General features: G+C 33.4%; 3 protein-coding genes across 3 annotated transcripts; 1 reads left to right on the plus strand and 2 right to left on the minus strand.

The window, feature by feature from the left end:
- Positions 1-349: 349 nt before the first annotated feature.
- On the minus strand, positions 350-2,185 carry OCT59_018769 (uncharacterized protein). The gene is made up of 7 exons (XM_025314363.2): positions 1,875-2,185; positions 1,554-1,789; positions 1,340-1,429; positions 1,146-1,277; positions 942-1,080; positions 631-859; positions 350-565 (listed from the first exon to the last, which is right to left on the minus strand). Exons 1-7 carry the CDS (start codon positions 2,155-2,157, stop codon positions 451-453), a joined length of 1,224 nt encoding a protein of 407 aa, XP_025185157.1. The 5' UTR covers positions 2,158-2,185; the 3' UTR covers positions 350-450.
- Positions 2,186-2,386: 201 nt separating this feature from the next.
- On the plus strand, positions 2,387-5,513 carry OCT59_018770 (uncharacterized protein; the record flags this gene model as incomplete). The annotated part of the gene is made up of 11 exons (XM_025314362.2): positions 2,387-2,615; positions 2,679-2,942; positions 3,022-3,247; positions 3,325-3,351; positions 3,428-3,949; positions 4,010-4,044; positions 4,120-4,269; positions 4,338-4,556; positions 4,630-5,117; positions 5,206-5,247; positions 5,316-5,513. The coding sequence occupies 11 exons, from the start codon at positions 2,387-2,389 to the stop codon at positions 5,511-5,513; spliced, it is 2,400 nt and encodes a 799-aa protein (XP_025185156.1).
- A 194-nt stretch (positions 5,514-5,707) lies between these two features.
- On the minus strand, positions 5,708-19,193 carry OCT59_018771 (uncharacterized protein; the record flags this gene model as incomplete). The annotated part of the gene is made up of 19 exons (XM_066135607.1): positions 5,708-6,102; positions 6,191-10,385; positions 10,467-14,540; positions 14,622-14,705; positions 14,773-14,892; positions 14,956-15,218; positions 15,293-15,485; positions 15,559-15,850; positions 15,921-16,370; positions 16,448-16,569; positions 16,655-16,870; positions 16,943-17,042; positions 17,112-17,222; positions 17,296-17,444; positions 17,523-17,676; positions 17,757-17,863; positions 17,935-18,526; positions 18,617-18,913; positions 19,152-19,193. 19 exons carry the CDS (start codon positions 19,191-19,193, stop codon positions 6,000-6,002), a joined length of 11,664 nt encoding a protein of 3,887 aa, XP_066004878.1. The 3' UTR covers positions 5,708-5,999.
- Between the last annotated feature and the right edge of the window lie 276 nt (positions 19,194-19,469).

Raw genomic sequence — 19,469 nt, forward strand, 5'->3', positions numbered from 1 at the left:
CGATGTGACTGAGTTTATATATTTGGATACACGTCACGATTATATGAATTAAGTAAGAATTGCCCACTTGCCCTATTTATACTAATCTTAAAAGATAAACTATGTCAATCGAATTATCCTTCAATGTTCAAGAACACATGCAAGCATACCGCCTCCAGGAGACTTTATCTGCGGAGTTACCAATTTAAGCATCTTGGCTCAAATATTTTATCCCAATTTCGTTTGATTCCCGGGATACTTAATTAGTTATTATTAAAGATATTAATGATAAGAGAAGAATTGATGTATAAAGATAACAAGTCAAGCAGAAGTTCTGGCGTAAATGCGTAAAATGTTGATTTTCAATAGATAGCCAGATCAACTGTGTCAAAAAACACTTAATTTTTTATTATGTATAAATTATGTCATAATAGACATTTTGTCACGTGATTTGACACCTCACTAAATTGCCTACTCATGCGTTAGACAAGATGCCCAAATATAATTGGCTGGTGGAGATGGATCTACAAATGTTGGTGGTATGCATGAAGATCCAGTTTCACTTATATAAACATCCCATTGTCTCCTAACATAAACATGTGTTGGATTAAAAAAATATATCAGCAAAAAAATAAAAATACAATATTATACCTAATTAAAACTAAATTATCTAAATCAAATTCAGCTTGATGCCAATATTCATAAACGGGATCTCTTTCTCTTTCGCGTTCTTTCATTCCTGCATCCATAGCTTCATTTCTTTTATGTTCAGCAGCAGCATTTCTTTCTTGATCAAGACGAGCTTCTTCAACTTTCATTGCGTCATTCAATGATGCGATCTTGTTAAAAAACTCATCGTCTTCTTCGGGAAAGAAATGACCTGATAAAATATATAGACATTTAATTAGAGAGTTCTCTAAAGTTATTTGCAGAATAGAATAATAAATAAACTTAATAAAAACCTTCGCGTTTTAATCGTTCTCTGCGAAGATCACGAAGTTTTTTTACTTTTTCTAAAAGTTTTATTAATTCTTTATGTTCACTCTTTTTTGCTTCAGCTTCTTGAACTCTCTTTTCAGCTTCTTCTTTTCTTGCTTGTTCCTTTAACAAAAAATTAAAGGTATGAAATAATTCTAATTATCATTTGAAATATGACTAATAATTACCCGTTTCAAAGCTAATTCTTTAGCTATCCATTCCGTTCTCCACTCATCAATAGTTTTATGTAATGTTTCACGTCTACGTTGTCTTTCATCTCGGACAGATTGTAATTTCTTGATATGCTTCTTACGCCATTTCTTTACAGTGAATTTAATCAGTGAATTATAATAATGAAATATATATCTATTTGTATTCATACCTGATGACGCCTAACTTTAGATAATTTTATTTTTATTTTTTCAATATATTTTTGACCCGTTGTGCAAGACAAATTTGATTCCAATGTTTTCTAAAAATATATTTTAACACTTTTAATATCCTTATAGTTAATTGACTTATTAACATTTATATATAATAATTTTTCTATAAGTTCACAATTATTTTAAATAAAATATTAATTTAAAAACATGTACCTTGAAATTTTCAAGACCTTCTATGTTCTCTCCCCATTCATCTTCATTTGCAGTTTCTCTGATTTCTTTTAACTTGTCCAATTTTAATCTCATGTCTTGTAATAAATAATGTGTTTGTAGAATTTGTTCACGTGTGTTTGTTATATTAGGTAATTTGGATACAGATTCTTCGAGCTTTACATTACGAGATTTGATCCATGACTTGAGCCAAGCTTGTTGAGCACTAGTAGTTTTCTCTAGGGAAAAGATGCAAAAAATCATTAGATTATTTAATAATTTTTTTTTCTTTTTTTTTAAAAAAAAATAAAAGCATAACCATACTTATGTCACCATCCTCGGCTCTATTTACGCCTGGAGGTCCTTCTACTTCGCTAGTATTCGGAAGCGCTATATAACTATCCAAAGGAAAAGAGCAAGAGCTATACGATTCATACGACAAAGGGTTTGTATATGTAAAACTATTAACTGGTTCTAAAGTCACTCCTGCTGGAGGATTGTGTGAAAATTGTTGCTGATGTCGCGACTGTGAAAGATTTGAAGACTTGCGTTGATGTGTTATATGAGGATTACAGCTATAGGGTTGCTGACTTTGTTGGGAAGACATTTAAGATTACTAAAAAAGAGTGCATTACAGTTTGCACGGACCATGAGGCCTTTCTATTTTTGTAACAAATCTTGTACGACATAATAATCAACGATTCTGTAGCACATCACAATGATAAAACTATTACGTCAAATTTCACACTTAAAAAATATGGGTTTTGCATAAAAATCTCAAATTTTTTTTATTTTCAAATAAATTTTTCTTCATTTTGCTCAAAAATTAAGAAAAAATGCATTCTACTACGGGTTTGAATATGACAATTCCTGAAAAAGTATCAGATTTATTAGTAAAATTAGATACAACGGAAATCAGATCAAAAGAAGATTTATATCCTTTAGAATTGTTACAGCGAGCTACGAACTATTTAGCCGCTTCAATGATTTTCTTACAAAAAAATACTTTACTGGAAAGACCTTTAAGTAAAGATGATGTCAAAGAAAGATTGTTGGGTCATTGGGGTACGTGAAATATCATTTTTCAGTTTTAATTTCTGTATTATAGAGCTAAATTTAAATCATTAGGAACATGTCCCGGGATTAATCTCATTTACGCCCATTGCAATCATCTAATAAGAAAACATTCGATTCCAATGTTCCTTGTAACCGGCCCAGGACATGGTGCTCCTGCCTGTTTAGCTAATCTTTTTATTGAAGGATCTCTCGCTAAATTTTACCCTCAATATAGTGTTAATAAAGATGGCTTGAATAGACTTATCAAAAATTTTAGTTGGCCTCGCGGGTTTCCAAGTCACGTGAATTCCGAGGTTCCGGGGCAAATTCATGAAGGTAAAATCATTTTCTTTAAAAAAAAAAAAATTTTTTTAAATGTTAAAATGTTGATGAAATTGAATTATATTATGCAAAGGTGGTGAACTTGGGTATGCTCTTTCGGTTAGTTTTGGTGCAATTATGGATAACCCGGATTTGATAGTCACGTGCATCGTTGGTGATGGTGAAGCCGAAACTGGTCCGACTGCAACAGCTTGGCATTCTTACAAATTTATCGATCCAGCTGAAAGTGGTGCAGTAATACCAATTTTGCACGATAATGGATTCAAGATTTCAGAAGAAACGATTTATGGCGCTATGGAGTACGCGTTTATATTAATACATATATAAATATATTTGTTCATTTTAAATATCATAACTATTTTTTTAAATTTTATAGTGATACTGAACTTTCCACCTTATTTACGTACGTAGAATATTTTTTTTTTATCGAAATAGTGGAATATACATGTCTTTTAATAAATTTTATGTAAAAATGTTAGTGGGTTTGGATATCAAGTTCGCATAGTATCGGATCTAAATGATATCAATGCAGATATGGCTACTTCAATGGAATGGGCATATCAAGAAATTCGAAGAATCCAAACCTGTGCCAGGTCTGGGAATCCAATTTATAAACCAAGGTGGCCAATGTTGGTTCTTCGAACACCAAAAGGATGGACGGGTCCTAGAGAGTTACATGGACAACGTATTGAAGGTTCATTTAGATCTCATCAAGTACCTTTACCGCATGCAAGAGTTGATGATGATGAATTTCGTTTACTGGAATCTTGGTTAAAGAGTTACAAATTTCATGAATTATTTGATTTATCCGATAATTCATTTATAATGGAAGTTCTTGAAGCTTTGCCAAAAGAAGAATTACGTATGGGAATTAGAAAAGAGACGTATGCTGCATATGAACCTTTAGATTTACCGAATTGCAAAGAGTTATTGGTACAAAAAGGTGATAACGAAAGCTGTATGAAAATTACTGGACAATATTGTTCTGAAGTCATTAAAATGTAAGTTAAATGAAATTTTTTTTATTTAAATATTTATTAACAGCCTTTTGTATTGTAAAGGAATCCGAAGAGATTCAGAATCTTTTCTCCAGATGGTAATTACAAACATTTTTATAATTTTATTTTTGAAAAAGTCGTAACGCATCCTTTATGTATTTGTATTTATGTAGAACTTGTTTCAAACAAGTTGGATGCTACTTTTCAAGTCACCAATCGAAACTTTCAATGGTCTCACCAGACTAGCAACAAAGGAGGTCGTATAGCCGAAATTTTATCTGAGCACACATGTCAAGGATGGATGCAAGGATATACTTTAACAGGTAGAATTATTTTACTAATTGCACCAGTATTTTTAAAGGTTTTTACTTCAATTGAGATTTTTGTATAGGACGCGTTGCATTGTTTCCGTCTTATGAAACGTTCTTAGGAATTATCATCACAATGATGATTCAATACGCAAAATTCATTAAACTTGGTATGGAAACATCATGGCGATTGCCAATTGGATCTTTTAATTATATTGAAACTTCAACTCTCTGGCGACAAGAGCATAATGGATTTTCCCATCAAAATCCTTCATTCATCAACAATCTTATTAACATGAAATGTAATTATGTTTAAATTGCACGTTTAATTAAAACATGTTTACAATTATAACTCAACTTTAATTTTAAATATAGATGAACATATTCGCATTTATTTGCCAGCGGATGCAAATTGTTCTCTTATTACAATAGCTCACTGTTTAAGAGCAAAAAATTATATTAATTTGATTATTGGAAGTAAAAATCCAACACCTGTTTGGCTATCACCTGAAGAAGCAGAAAATCATTGTATAGCGGGAGCATCAGTATGGAAATTTGCTTCAACCGATGATGGCCTTGATCCTGATGTAGTTTTGGTTGGATGTGGTACAGAAGTTACATTCGAAGTTATTGCAGCAGCGAGTTTATTAAAGAAAGATGTTCCAGAATTACGCGTTAGGGTAGCTAATGTGACAGATTTAATGATTTTACCAGGAAATGGGAGTCATCCACATTCTTTGGATAACGAGGCTTTTGAAAGCTTGTTTACTAATGACAAACCTATTATATTTAATTTTCACGGTTATCCAAGTGTAATTAGAACACTCTTATTTGATAGGCCTAATTCACAACGTATAACTGTGGTACGTAGTTACAGTAAAAATATATGATATAATTGTTTGATTGACGCATATTATCATAGTAATTTTTTATGTTCGTTTAATGACGTAGTTGGGATATAAAGAAGAAGGCACTACAACTACCCCTTTTAAGGTAAGATAAATAACATTTTGTGATTTGCATTCATTACGTGTAATTCACTCTTTTTCTTCTAAATTTAGATGTTAACTGCTAATGGAACCAGTAGATATGACGTTATAATTGCAACTATTCATAACGTGTCCAAGTTTCATCCAAAACTATCAATAAGAACACATGAACTAATCTCATTATATAAACATAAAATTGTTGAGCATGATAAGTATATCGAGAAATACGGTAAAGATCCCGAACATCTTATGGATAAACCAGAATTTTAAGTGTAGGTTAAACTTTGAGGTTAAGGGTTATACTTTTTCTTTTTCAACTTTTTCAACAATATAATATTATTGCACATATAGTATGATTTATTTACAATAAACAGCCTGATAAAGATTCGGTTTTTATATGTATATTATTTTATAATTTGTTTCGCTATTTACAAATGAAAAACAAAAATAAAAATTTTTTTTTTGAAGCAAAGTTTTTATTTGTTGATATTATAATAATTTAGAATAATACAATTTTATATCATCCTAAACAAAAGAAATATACAGAGAAAATGTTTAAAGAAATAAATGAATTTAAAATAATATTGCATAATAAAGGGAATTGGAAAATCTTTTTAAATGAATAGGAAAAAAGTTACCGATATACAGTAGTTAGTCTACTAAAGATAATTTGTAACATGAAAAAATAATTTGTTAAACAACCTTAAAAAGAAATAAAGTTCAAAATAATATATATATATAACGCTACATGACAAATTATTGAAAACCAAATCCTGTAGTTCCCTCCGAGATTGCCAATAATAATTGAGACCTTAACTGCTCGTAATTTTCGTATTCAGGAATATCTATTTGGTTGAAACTAGTAAAGATGATAAAATTTTTAGGTTAGAACAAATAATCTTCAAGATTATAATAATAAAAAGCATGTAAGTTAAAAAGCGATTTACCAAGTATGGGCAGATGGTAGACGATCTGGACTAGCAAAATCCTTATGAATCTGGAATTTCTGTACACCATGAACACCTTGAAGAACGGAAAAACCTTCCAATGGTACTTTTGAAGTACCTGTAACAAATTGTAAGAGTTTCGCTCGCTCTTCTTGATCGAAACTTCTCACTGCTCTCCAAAACCATTGGATTTGTGGAGATGAAGGAGTATAATTTTGATATTCAGTATTATTTTTCCAATCATCAATATCAATATCTGGCATTCCAGAAATTAGTAATTCTAACTCTTGTTCATTAAATATACTAATCAAATGTGCTGGAATAATTTCATGGAAACCGGCAAGGAATTGCTCAATCTGATCTTTAATAGCTAAAGTAAGTTTCTGTTCGGTTACAAGCTTAACATATTCTCGTTTGTTTTCTTCCGTCACTGGAATATTTCTACCGTTTTCTTTTAAGTCAATAATCTTCTTTTGACCAAAATCATCGGTCTCAACGCTAAATGTGTAGTCAATTACACCTGTGATATCATTATTTAACATCCACACCAAACTGTTATAATATTCTAAATCTATAGCTTCGACATCCCGATAATCAACGGGCTTTCCAAGTATATGTTTATAGAAAGAACGTGTGAAATATGCATCCAAGAGCCTTCCATCATAAATAGCTTTACCAATGACACGTCCAACAAATTTAAAGAATAGCAAATGTTCTGGGTTTGCACCAGAGGCTCTATTTGGTTGATATGTAAGTCTATCTGCTGCTGATGTTTTGAATAATGCATAGTCCTCATTAAACATTTGTCTTGCAAGAACTTGGAACCATTCTCTTGTTACACCACCAGCGTCAACGCCTTCCTCTTCGTAAAACCGTACACTAAGTTTGCCATATTTAATTTCATCTCCGGTTCTTCTTTGTAAGTTCTGGAAGGAATCTTCAAATACATATTGACGTCTAACATTAAGTTGTAAAGAACCATAATGTTCACGAGCATTTGTACGTTTATGAAGTTGCTGGTTGAAATAATTTCTCTTATTGTCAAATTCAAGAATCTTCGGATTATGTACTAATAAAGAGAACGATCCACTCATTAAAGAAGGATTATTCCTAACCATCGTATTGAGAATCTTACGATGATCCTCTGTAAATGTAAAGAACAAATCCTCCATACTCTCAGAAGGAGAAGAATGCGGCCCTGGTGAAGATATTTTTTGACTTGATGATGTCATGCCAACATATTTACATACAACCATCAATGACTCTATAAGTGGTAAAAGAACGGTTGCTACATGAATCATATCCGGTTTTTCATGTATAGTAGTCAAGCATCTCCCTAGTTTTTTCCATAGTTCAGTGAAATTGAGTGTTTCATATATCTTCATAACCTTTTCTTCATCATCTGTCAATTTAGAATTTCGTGCGTTGCTATCTAACAATGTTCGTGGTGCAACTGTTTCCGCTTCATCAGGATCAACAGTTGGAGCTAATGAAACTTCTGTTTGCGTATTAGATGAAGTGATATTGGATTGTTGTTTACGAGAATACATGTAATCGATTGTCTTGAGAACACGTAATAATTTTGCTTGTTTCGAAGATGAAGGTGAGAATTTGGACAAAGTCACTCCTTGTACATCAACACCGGTGTTTGCCTTATCTAAAATTTGCGCTAAATCATCAAGATCTTCTAGTATATCGTTTCCAAGAGATTGAGCACGTTCAACTAGTTCCGAAGTTATTACTTCACGAGCTCCACTTAAAGTGGAAAGATGTTGTATAACTGAAAGTGTGTATTTGAAAGTATTACTTGTACATTCACCGGCAGTCAATACATTCACTACTAAACGCAAACAATTTTCAGGTATAACAGGTGGTTTGAGTGTAGGAAGCTTCTCCGGTTCTGCTTGTTTTGACGAGGAAGCTGTAGCATTATCTTGATTCGTTTCATTTCCAGATGGATTATTATTGTTATTAGTCTCCAGATTATTATCATTTTGATCGTTAGGTATATTTAAAACTTGATTGGAAGGTTGTTCATTGTTAGATTGTTGATTAGATTGTCCAGATAAGTTATTTGAATTGTTATTTTGATTGTCAGTTCCAGAAATTTGATATGAATTATTTTCGTTATTAATTGTGGTGTTATTAATTGTGGTGTTATTTTCGTTGTTACTTGTGTTGATATTTTCGCTGCTACTAGTGTTGTTATTTTCGCTGTTATTTACATTATTGTTGTTTATTTGTAATGAAGAACCTCCTTCGTTTCCATTATTAGAAGTTGAACCAGAATCACCAGATGAAGTCGACGAATCCGATTTCGAGAGAGTTGATAAAGGTCGTAAAACGAATGATAATAAATGCATTAATTGATCCATTAATGCTGTATTTTTGATGAACACTTGCCTATCTAAAAGACTAAGTAGTATCACGACAGGATATTTGCTAACAGAGGATTTAGTTTGTTTTTCTTTGCCCTTACGACTATTTGATCTCTTAAGTCCAATATTGCTTTCATGTTCCATTAAGAAATATGTAACTGATGCCTCATTATACGTCACAATATATGTCAAAGCTTCCAAACATCTTTGAGCAATCAAATTGGGTACATTTTCTCCAGCTGCTTGAGTTATTTGAGCAAGAGACGGATTTGGAGCACTCGATTGTCTTCTTGGTGTACTTTTAGGAGTACCTTTTGCACGTAAAGACATTTGAGCAAAACTCTTATCGACAGCGGCTACGTCACCACTTCCATCATAAAGGACCGAAAGTAACATTAAAATCAATTCTCCGCGTGTTTTACTATTTTCACAAAGATTAAGCAATAGCTTATGGAGCAAATTTTTATTGCCCAATGGTTGGGGTAGAAATAAAAGCCTAACCAACGTGGCTAATCCTGGAGTGTCAACAAGTTTCATTGCATCACGCTGGACAGTAGGTTTCTTAGGAGTTTGTACAGCTGGATTAGTACTAGCAATGGTTCTTGATCGTACTGCATTTGTATACCTTCTACTCGCTCTTTCTCGTAAAGCATTTGCTTCGGCAACAATTGCTGGAGGTAAAGATGCCAAAACCATTTCATCTTGTTCAAGCAGGACAGTTTGTCTCAATTGGGGATCCAATGAAGCAAAGAAACTTGCCGTATCCATTTCTGCAGCAACAGGTTCAGTAGTTCTTTGACGGTCTCTCCTTTCTTGTTCAAGAGCTGCTTCTTGCTGAAGAATTTCCTCACGTAAATCAACAGGTAAGGCTTCCAAAAATTCAGTACTAATAGTATCTCCTGCACCACTTACTGGAGGTCTGTTTCTTCTTTCTGGCGGTAAATGTTGATTTAAAACTTCTTCGCGTAATTCATCGGGAAGTGCTTCAAGGAATGTTGGATCGATTCCAGTATCTGTAATATCCACAGGCTGGCCATTAACCATAACGGTTGTTCTTGCACTTTGAGTTTCACTTGTACCTTCAGCTGCACCCTCGACTGTACTTTCGACTGTACTTTCGACTACAGCTTGAGAAGCTTGTGAGGTTGTCGCTCCTCCCTCTGTAACAGTTGGTTCTTCCTCCATGGCTACGTTATCCTCAGATATAGTAGGTACAATTTCCTGCGCTGGAGATGGTTCAGCATCCATAGCATCGGGATTCTCTATATTTTCTTCAGTTTCGGTGACAGGAGCATCTTCTTGCATGGTGTCTCCAAGTTCAATAATTTCAGTAGTTTCAGTAACTTCAATTACTTCTTCAGGTTCTGTAGTATTTTCAGTCATTGATGTATCTGATGTTACATTTTGTATTTCAGCAGCTCGAGCAGCTTCTGCCTCGGCCCTAGCTCGCTCTTCTAGTTCTCTTCTAACTCGTTCTTCCTCTTCTGCTTTTCTTCGTTCTTCCTCATCACGTATTTTCCTTTCTTCACGTTCTTTCTCTTCCTTTTCTTTTCTTTTTTTCTCCTCTTCCACTGCAAGTGGAATTAAAGCATTCAATATATGTTCTACTAGTTTTGTAGCCTTTTCGGACGCAGTATTACCGTACATCATACGGGCTTCGTCAAGCCACCTTTGTCCAGTTGAAACTGGCATAAATTCTTGAACAGCGGTAATTGGGTCACTCGGTGGTGTGGTAATATTTTGATTGTCTTGGGCATTTGTTATCGATCTAGGAAATACTCGATCAACTTCAATTCCACTAACTAAACCGCCCGAACCTGTATTTAATTCAAGTCTATAAGTAGAATGTCCTAAACCACGACTTCTAGTTAATAATTGTTCTAATAGTTGAACCGCACCACCGCCTATCAATTCTTCGATAGATTGTGTCCAGTCACCCAATGGTCCATTTCTGACATTTCTTCCTCTGAATTCAACTCCTGTAGATCCGGTGATATTAGGAAGATTTGATGTTCGGTTAACAAGTAATGGATGTGAAGTAACATCATCGTTAGAACCGGGAATCGGTCTATTTCTTATACTAGGAATATCAACTTCATCATTTGTACTGAAATTAAATCCATAACCAGCATGATCACTTATTACATAATCAAGTCCTTCAGGTGGAACTTCTAGAATAGCACGACGGCCACCAGGAATATGTCGATGACGTCTATTACCAAAGCTAAATAAGGCTCGACTTGGACGGCCTGGCAGAACAAAATCATCATCATTCATAAAAATTGAACCAGGTTGATTCCATCCCCAATTAAAGTTGAGACGATCTACATAACCATCATCAATTACATCAGCACTATCTAAAACTACGTCATTTTCTTCTCCATCATCAGCTTCTTCATCGTCATCATCATCATCGTCGTCGTCGTCGTCCTCATCATCCTCATCCACCAACATGCCTTCATCATCAGCTCCAAATCCTCCATGTCGGCGATGGCGGTGATGATGTCCTTCAGCATCATCAATAACTTCTTCAGCGATATCGCTTCGATTTATAATAACTTGATCGTGAACATCCCACATTTCTTGATCATCATCTCCACCTTGACGAATACGAACAGGATGTTCATCATCTGTATCATCATCGTGTTCTAAATGATGGCTTATATTGTTATCTTCGTTTTCAGAGTTGTCATTGTTCTCATTATTCAATATTGCAGAATGACTATGTAATGGTTGACGAACTACTATTTCTACGTCCATATCTTCATTATTATTGTCATCTTCATTTATGTCATCTTCATTACTGAGATCACTAATATCACTATCAGTTTCTTCCTCGTATTCACCATTGTCGTAAACTTCTTGTTCTTCATCAGAACTCATGTCTTCATCTTCCATATCATCACTTTCAATTCTACCTTCAAGAGCACCAAGTACAGAAGTTGCATATAAATCAGGTGCTTCTGTTTCATGAACCATTTCATCAGCTGATGGGGTAGAAATGGAAGAAATACTTTCGCGACGTTCCTGTTCTTCTTTAGAAGGTTCGGGTGCGCGACCCAATTTGATAGCAATTTTTGTTAAAAATTCGAATGGCTTCAATAAAGCACTTATCAAAATTCTTGCTGAAGGATAATTTAAATCTACTTCTGAAAGAGCTTCAGTTAAAGTGTTAACGAAATGTTTGTCAAGCATTAACTTAGCAACACTAGCGGGGCCATCATCAATAGGTTTGTTTGCATTATTACTTGTACTTGTTCGTGCAGTTAGAATTGCATAGCATAATTCGGCCAAAGCCAAAAGTCTCCCGTATTTTGTTTCAATAGGATCGGATGAAGTAATAGCATTCTTAAACGAACGTGTTATACAATCTAAAACAAATTTACGAACTTGTACTAATTCAGGCTGGACCTTCTTTTCATCAACATCATTACTAATGTTTGAACATAAAGCTACAATAACTGATGTAGTCCATTTAGATTGTCCATAACGTTTACGTATTTCAATGTCAGTTGAAGGTGTAATACATCCGTATGGTAATAAATCGTTCAATAGATAACTCAATAAAGGAGTTCTTGTCTTAGATGAAGTGGTGGGACCAATGCTACTTTTCCTACGTGAAAGGTTGATAACTTCAATTTTACATGAAGGATACGATGAAAGTAATTCAGTTAAACATTGAAGCAAGAAACAACGACATAAATAATCCAAATGTTCTTCAGGTTTGAATTGTGGTTGGGTAGACCCCGTATTATTAGAATTAGCTGTGTTGCTATTAGCATTATTATTGTTGTTAACATTGTTTTCGGTACTTTTTTGTTTTTCATTTGCAGTTTCCGTTGATTTAGACTCTGGAATCACAGCGGACTGAATACTACGTATTGAGATTAACTCATTTGCAATAAAATGGATCAGATTTTCTGCTAACTCGGAACCAAATGACTCTTTTTTAGGTGATTCAACTGTTGCAGATGTTGAAGGTACAACATCTGTCATTTCTTCTTCATTAACAGTATTGTCTTTACTTGTTGTGTTGCGAACTTCTTCTGTCTCTTGTTTAATCAAAGTAATCTGTTGACTACTTCTACCAAGTTCATATCTTGGTAATTTACAAAGTTTCTTGGTGGTCTGAACAAATATTTCGGGATTACGTAACGCAAATTGTGCAGTATTTCGAAGATAATTATTGATATCAACAACGCGCGGTCGATGATTAGTGAACCAATTTTTTATTTCTCTTTCCATAATTGATTCTAACACAGATACATCCTCTATAACATGACGCAATATCATAACAACAAATACTTGTTGTCCACGGAAATCATGAGCTCGTGGTTTGTAAGCATTAAAGAGTAATGACAATCCGTCCTTTTTAACGAATTCGGTTGCATCAGAATGGCGACGAGTTATCCGAACCAAGATTCGAAGCAATGAGATGATAATATCTTTGTCAAGATCTGTACGTTTCATAAATGATAAACAGTATTCGAGCAAATTTAATCGTTGTGAATCTGTTGGTGAAAAAGTATCTATTATAGGATCTTCAATCGCTTTCGACTCTTCGGGTTTGGATTGTGACTCCACACTTTTTGGTTCATCTGATAAAGATATAAAAGCCTCTATAACTAATAAAGCTGATGCTAACCATTTAGGTAAATTACTTTCAGAAGACTGTTCAGCTTGCTCAGCTACCATAGATAGCATATCTGAAAATATATTGAATGGTAAATGAGGTATTTTTCCTTGAATACTTGTTTCATTTAATAATAAAGCCAATAGGCGTAAACGTGAACTTAAAGCTTTTTTGCGTAATTCTTCGGGTTGTTCACGAGCATGTTCAATACTTTTTATTACTAACTCTGTTGTTTTCTCAGCTTCGTCTTTGCTCAAGAGGACAAATAAATCTTTCACTTCAAAAATAACTTCTTCAACTTGATCTAGTAACTCAATAGCTCTATTAGCAGCACTTGCTTTTAATTCTTCTCTAAGAGTTTTGAATTGGTCTACCGAAGCGACTTCTTTTCCTTTTCCTTTATCACTTTTCTTTGAAGTAGTTTCTGTTTCCATAGGAATAGGAGTATCACTAGATACTGAACGTTCCGCGGATTGGCTACCTTGAGCTAAATCGTCTGTTTGTTCCATATTTCCTTCGTCGTTATCAGATGAATCATCATCATCATCCCCAGAAGTTCCTGTAATATCTACATTCGAACTAGCGTTTGTATCAGTCTGCGCATTTCCGCCAGTAGATTGATTAATTGTTGAAGAATCACGACCAGACTCGGCCGTTTGAGCTTCTGAAAAAATTGCAGCTGCAATTGTTTGTGGGTGATTTAATAAAAATTCTGCTGCAGTTTGGACGTGGTTATTACATCTTCCGAGTGCTGTTTCAGCGGCGGAGCGTGGAAACCCCATGTCAATCAATTGTTGAACTCTATCTTCATCCGGAATAAGAGGGTTAAGAGGATTTCTTCCAAATATCGACGATGCTGATGATATGCTACTTGACCCTTCTATTCGTTGATTTACTTCACCTTCAGCCTTTAAAATTTGTACTAGATTTAGTATAACAGATTTTACAATATTTGGTGGTGCTTTTGTTAAGTAAGAGCTTTGCCAAAGTTCATTAATTATAGGAAGGATCTTTGCCCGAAGGCTCACGAGAAATTCATAAGGATCGAAACGATGTTCTCGATCTTTAGATGTCAAAGTGCTCGTTTGACTTGAATCGTGTAATAACTTGGCCGATGCGACAAATTGGAAGAAATTAAGTGTAACCTCGATGCATCCATGAATCCTTGTAAGCTTATCTTTTGATTTGTCGTCTGCTTCAATAGTCGAATACTCTTCAAAAACTTTAATTCCCTCTGCATCTTCCCAGAACTTGCGCAAAAGTGTGAATACATAGTCCAAACCGCCAGATTTATCAAAAGAAATGACTAGCATTGTCTGAAGAGATACTTGATTTCGTTCTAAATTTTATCAAGACGTAAATCAATATCAATATTTAAAACATTTTAAATAAATTTGACATAATTAAATCAGTTACTAACCATCTAAAAATAGTAATGATAAAAGACCTAGCATAACTGTAAGATAATTGTACTTGTTTGTAGAATCGGGTTCACTATCAAGTGCTGAAAAAAGAAAAAAATTAAAAAATAACTCAAAATTAAATAAACAAATGATTAAAATTATATTTACTATAACGATGCCAAGTTAAATGATCACTAAGAACTTCAGCAATAGAGTCGGATACTTTAAAAGCAGATGCTTTTTGACTTGCATCTGGTGATTTACGTGTGAAAAGCATCTTGGCCAAACCTAAATTATTAAACTTTAATTTCATTTACTAAATTAATTAAAATACTACTTTATAACACATACCTTGAAATAATGATGTCAAACAAGAAGGAATATGCGATATTAAAAATTTAAGATATTTGGCGTTCTTCACTTGACGGTTATTTTGGTCGACAGAAGGCTCATTTGTATCGGTTGTTTCTTTATCATAATCATCTAGTATTGCCGAAATAGCACTACTTGTTGAAATTTCGGGTAGATTAAAAGGTTTCTTTGGTTTTGTTTGAGAAGCATACCATGACTTTGGTACAGATGATTTTAAGATGACATTTTCCCAAACGCAAGTTCTATAACACAAAATTAATGTATTTAACATTTAACATCATACAAAATATTATACTTTAGTGAAGCAAATTAATACCTATGCAATTTTCCTAATGAGGGAATAACTTCGCTGTCAGGTCCAACAAAAGCTTCGATTACAGATGATACACTTTTTCCATGAGAGAAAACTGGTGTACAATAGACATCGGAAAGTAATCCAACATAGCCGTGTAAAGTTATTAATGACCTGAAGGTTTTGTTGGCTTCTTCAACTTTTGCAGTATCTTTTGCTAAATATTTTTTTTTTTTTAAATTTTTAGTATATCAAAGTAATGTTTGAACTTTAAAAATAATTAAACATACCATCAAGATCAATATATTCAACGAGAAGACCGCCTTTTCCATCATAATTTAAAAAATTAGTTGCTCCTTGAAGTGCTTCATTAAGTGCGACAATAATTGCTGTAACGCTTTTCTTTGGATCAACTTCGGCAATTGCTCTCATTAAGTGAGAAAGAGAATATGAGGCTGACGAACTTGCAAAATCGTACGGTACAGTTGGTAATGCATAGAATTTAAGAATTATATTCAACCCATTTTCTTGTTTGAGGAATTCTCTACAATGGCTTTGAGTCTGAAAAAGACCTTCTAAAAACTATTAATAGTTACGAGAAAGCATTAGTTGTATTCCGATATCGTTTATGTATTTAAAATGCGATAAGTACCTTTGCGGCAATCTCAATAAATGAAACAATAATATTCTCTTTTTTCTCTTCTGATTTAGCAGAGTCAGCATCGCTCATGGTAACATCAGTTGATACTGGTTCTTCTCGATTTTCTGGCTGAACATCACTTTGACCATCATTCGTTCCAGTATGTAATATATTAGTATCATCAACAACAATAGAATTGTCCTGTCCTAGTTCCAAGATACGCTGAAGCGTGACCATAATCGTATTCATGATATTCTGTTTCAAACTTGGATGATGTCTCATTAATTCATCAATATTGTTACCTAACACCGAGGCGACTTCGTTATCTTGAAGAGCACGTAAATGTTCAATAGATGTAAAAATTGTAAAGAACTTGTCTATCGGATTCATCTGAGTAAAAATTTCCATTCCTTGTGGATTCAAGCATATAGCACCAAATGCGTTAGGAATAGATTGAATTACCTAAATAAACCAAAAATTAAAAATCAAATGTACTAAAATAAAATGTTTAAAAAAAATATATATTTCTGGTATCTCACATCCACTGAGGCAGGAATTTCTTTCATGACAGATTTTAAGAAAGTTTGTGGAAGCTTAGCCTCTTGCATAATCGGAAGTGAAGTCGGTTCATTATGAATGAATGTTGCAATTATATTAATTGCTGAAAAATAAAATAAATAAGTAACTAATAAAAGAAAAAAACTATAAAAAAAAATATATTGATCATAAGATTTAACTAAATTTACCAAGGGCAAATATGCTACTTCCAAATACTTTAGGTTGTTCAAAAACCTTTTTAATTGAGTCTGGAAGAGAAGTGTCAATAAGATTTCGCAATCCATCTGCAGTGCCAGCAGATTGCATCATATGTAAAACAAATTTAAACATCGATTTCAATAACGATGATCTTTCGTAAGGAAGTGTAACATCAGATGTTTCAAGTGCAGTTACAGGTTCGGTGGCTATATAATTAATTTATAAAACGATTAGTGAATGTATGTTATATAAATCAAAGGAAAGATGGCGAATATTACCTGGTAGATTCGCTGAAGTTGAAGATCCTGCGATCGTTATATCTTCCATGAAATCTCCTTGGTTGTCATCCACTAACTGAACACCATAATCAACTTCTTCCTATAAAGCAAAAGCAAAAAAGTTAGAGATTGTTCTGAAGTATAATTATAAATTTAATGTCAAACTAACCTTTATTCTTTGGACCAATATACGAACTCCGTTTGCATTACAAAATGAAGTAAATGAAGGAGTAAATCCATAGACAAGACTGTCCAAGACACCAACAGCCTTTGTTATATTCTGAAATAAATGAATAAATTGATTAGAACAAATAGAGAGAAATTTTTAAATTTTTGAAATGAGTAAAATTCACCTTTGACTGCTGCGGATTTTTATTGTGCAACAATTGTAAGAGAGTTGGAACTATCCCTGCTGAAATTACCATAGTTCCACCATTTTGTGTGGTGATAAAATAGGAAATTAAAGCAAACATCGCATCATAATATTCTTGGTTGAAAATAGCTAAAAAGTTAAATAATAACAAATCAATAAAAATTATAAAAAAAAAGTAATTAAACCTCTAATTCAATAATCACTTACGGTTATTATTATCCAGATCAGCAATCACTCTTCGTAACACGTAAAGCAAAATACCATGGTTGGCTGAAGCATTAACAGCAGATAATACTTCACCAAGTTTTGAACGATATCGACTGATTCCGTCCAGAGCATAAAATGCGACTGTTTGGATTTCCTAGTAATGAATTTACATAAATAAATGAGATTTGTCAGAAAGAAAAAAAGATTAATTTTGAAATTTTCACTTATACTTACAATTGGTATATTTCTATCTGGATGAACCAATTCAGCAATATTTGCAACAATATCGGGCTCATACAAAAATAGTTTAGATTGAGCAACATGTTCGGGTACAATATGAGCTAAAGATAAATATAAATTAATTCGTTATAACATAAAATCGTGTATAAAATAGTTTAAATTATTATCATACCCATAATAGCAATAGCAAGTATTCTTATTATCAAGAATTTTCGTCTCGACTCTGTCGACTTAATACTATTAACAATCCGAATTCGATTTAAAAGAGCATAGTGAAACTCTTCAGGTATATCATATTCCTCGATAACATTGTTTAAAATGTCCATATCCGTTTCTCCATATTGACGAATGTTATTAATAGAAATTAAAGTAACTCCTTCTCCAGTTTTAGTTCCACTAGTACTTGAAGCACTATCTTTCCTTTTTCCTTTTTGAGGTGTGGATGTAACGGACCCGGCAACATCACCTTTCTTATCGCCTGTTGTTTCTGCAGCTTCTGATGGTGTTAAATGACGATAAAATTGATAATTTAAGGTTGCTAATTCTTCTGGGATTTTGACTTCATCAGACGCAAGCTGCGCCATTTCGAGATCATACTCCTTTGTAGCCCAATTGTGAGCCAAAGTTAAAATTCGATCCTGAGAAATGTTAAAATTGGTACGAAGAGCACGTTGATTACTGAGACGTTGTGCAGGTCGGAGTATCAAACGTAATAACACCTCTAAAACACCCAAGTCACTTGTATTTAACAAGTCATTAAGATGCTACAAGAAGATTAATTTAATTAATTCCACTTTTATTCTTTTGATACGAATGAAGATGAATAAATAAGTTTAGATTATTAAATGACATACTTCGTATGAACTATATAAGTTTCTGTTTGTGCAGTTTTCCAGTAACATTCGCGAAAATTTTAGTATAGAAAGTAAAGTACTGCGCGTTCCTTCGGTAAAGTTTACTGTCTGCAATTTTTTAAGTTTGTAAGTTTGACAAATATTCTCAAGAATGTTATCAAAGCGGTTTAGTACAGCAATCCAGTGAAAGAGATCTCCTCGTGGATAATTCCATTCTTTAATAGAATCCACCGTGGCTGTTATTTCCTCTTCGTGACATTCGGTGAGCTTTTGAATAAGACTTTTGATAGGCGGTATCTATGAAGAAAAAATACGTAGTTATAAAAAAAAAATTTTTTTTAAATATTATATTTTATTGCTAAAGCAAGAAGAAAACTTTGATCCGTCAATCCATTAATGCACAAGACTAGCTAAAAACTTTACTATTTTCACGCAGCTAGCTTAAAAATTTTTTTTTAAATGTGGAAACTAACACTAAAGAAAATTCTTTGAAGTATTACACTCATAAGCAAAGAAAAAAAAAAGAAGTACTCACTGGTGCCGCTAATTTCTTTGGTGGGGTTTTTTTGATTTTCATTATTATTGCTTGATCTAAACAAGCTATTTGTTAATAAAGAGTAGAAATTAAAAAACTTTTTAGAAATATCGTCAAAAACTGTTTTGCACGCGTGTTTGTGTTAATCAAAATAACATAAAGGTAGAATCAAGTTTTCCAAGTTTCCCAACCCTTAGAAAGACACAAACGACTACGAGCTTGGTAAGATAATAAACGAACCAGTGTTGTAGTCAGTTCATATATGGCAAGTGTGTAGGTGATGCTTGATTGAACGTAGTAACTTACGTAACCGTTTAA

Source organism: Rhizophagus irregularis, chromosome 28, assembly GCF_026210795.1.
Source record: "Rhizophagus irregularis chromosome 28, complete sequence".
Classification (NCBI taxonomy): Eukaryota; Fungi; Glomeromycota; class Glomeromycetes; order Glomerales; family Glomeraceae; genus Rhizophagus; species Rhizophagus irregularis.

Coding starts and splice junctions, on each gene's coding strand:
- OCT59_018769 (XM_025314363.2), bottom strand. CDS start 2,157: ATGTCTTCCCAACAAAGTCAGCAACCCTATAGCTGTAATCCTCATATA. Junction 1,430..1,553: donor AAGGTCTTGAAAATTTCAAG/GTACATGTTTTT, acceptor ATATATTTTTAG/AAAACATTGGAATCAAATTT. Junction 1,081..1,145: donor AAGAATTAGCTTTGAAACGG/GTAATTATTAGT, acceptor TTTTTGTTAAAG/GAACAAGCAAGAAAAGAAGA.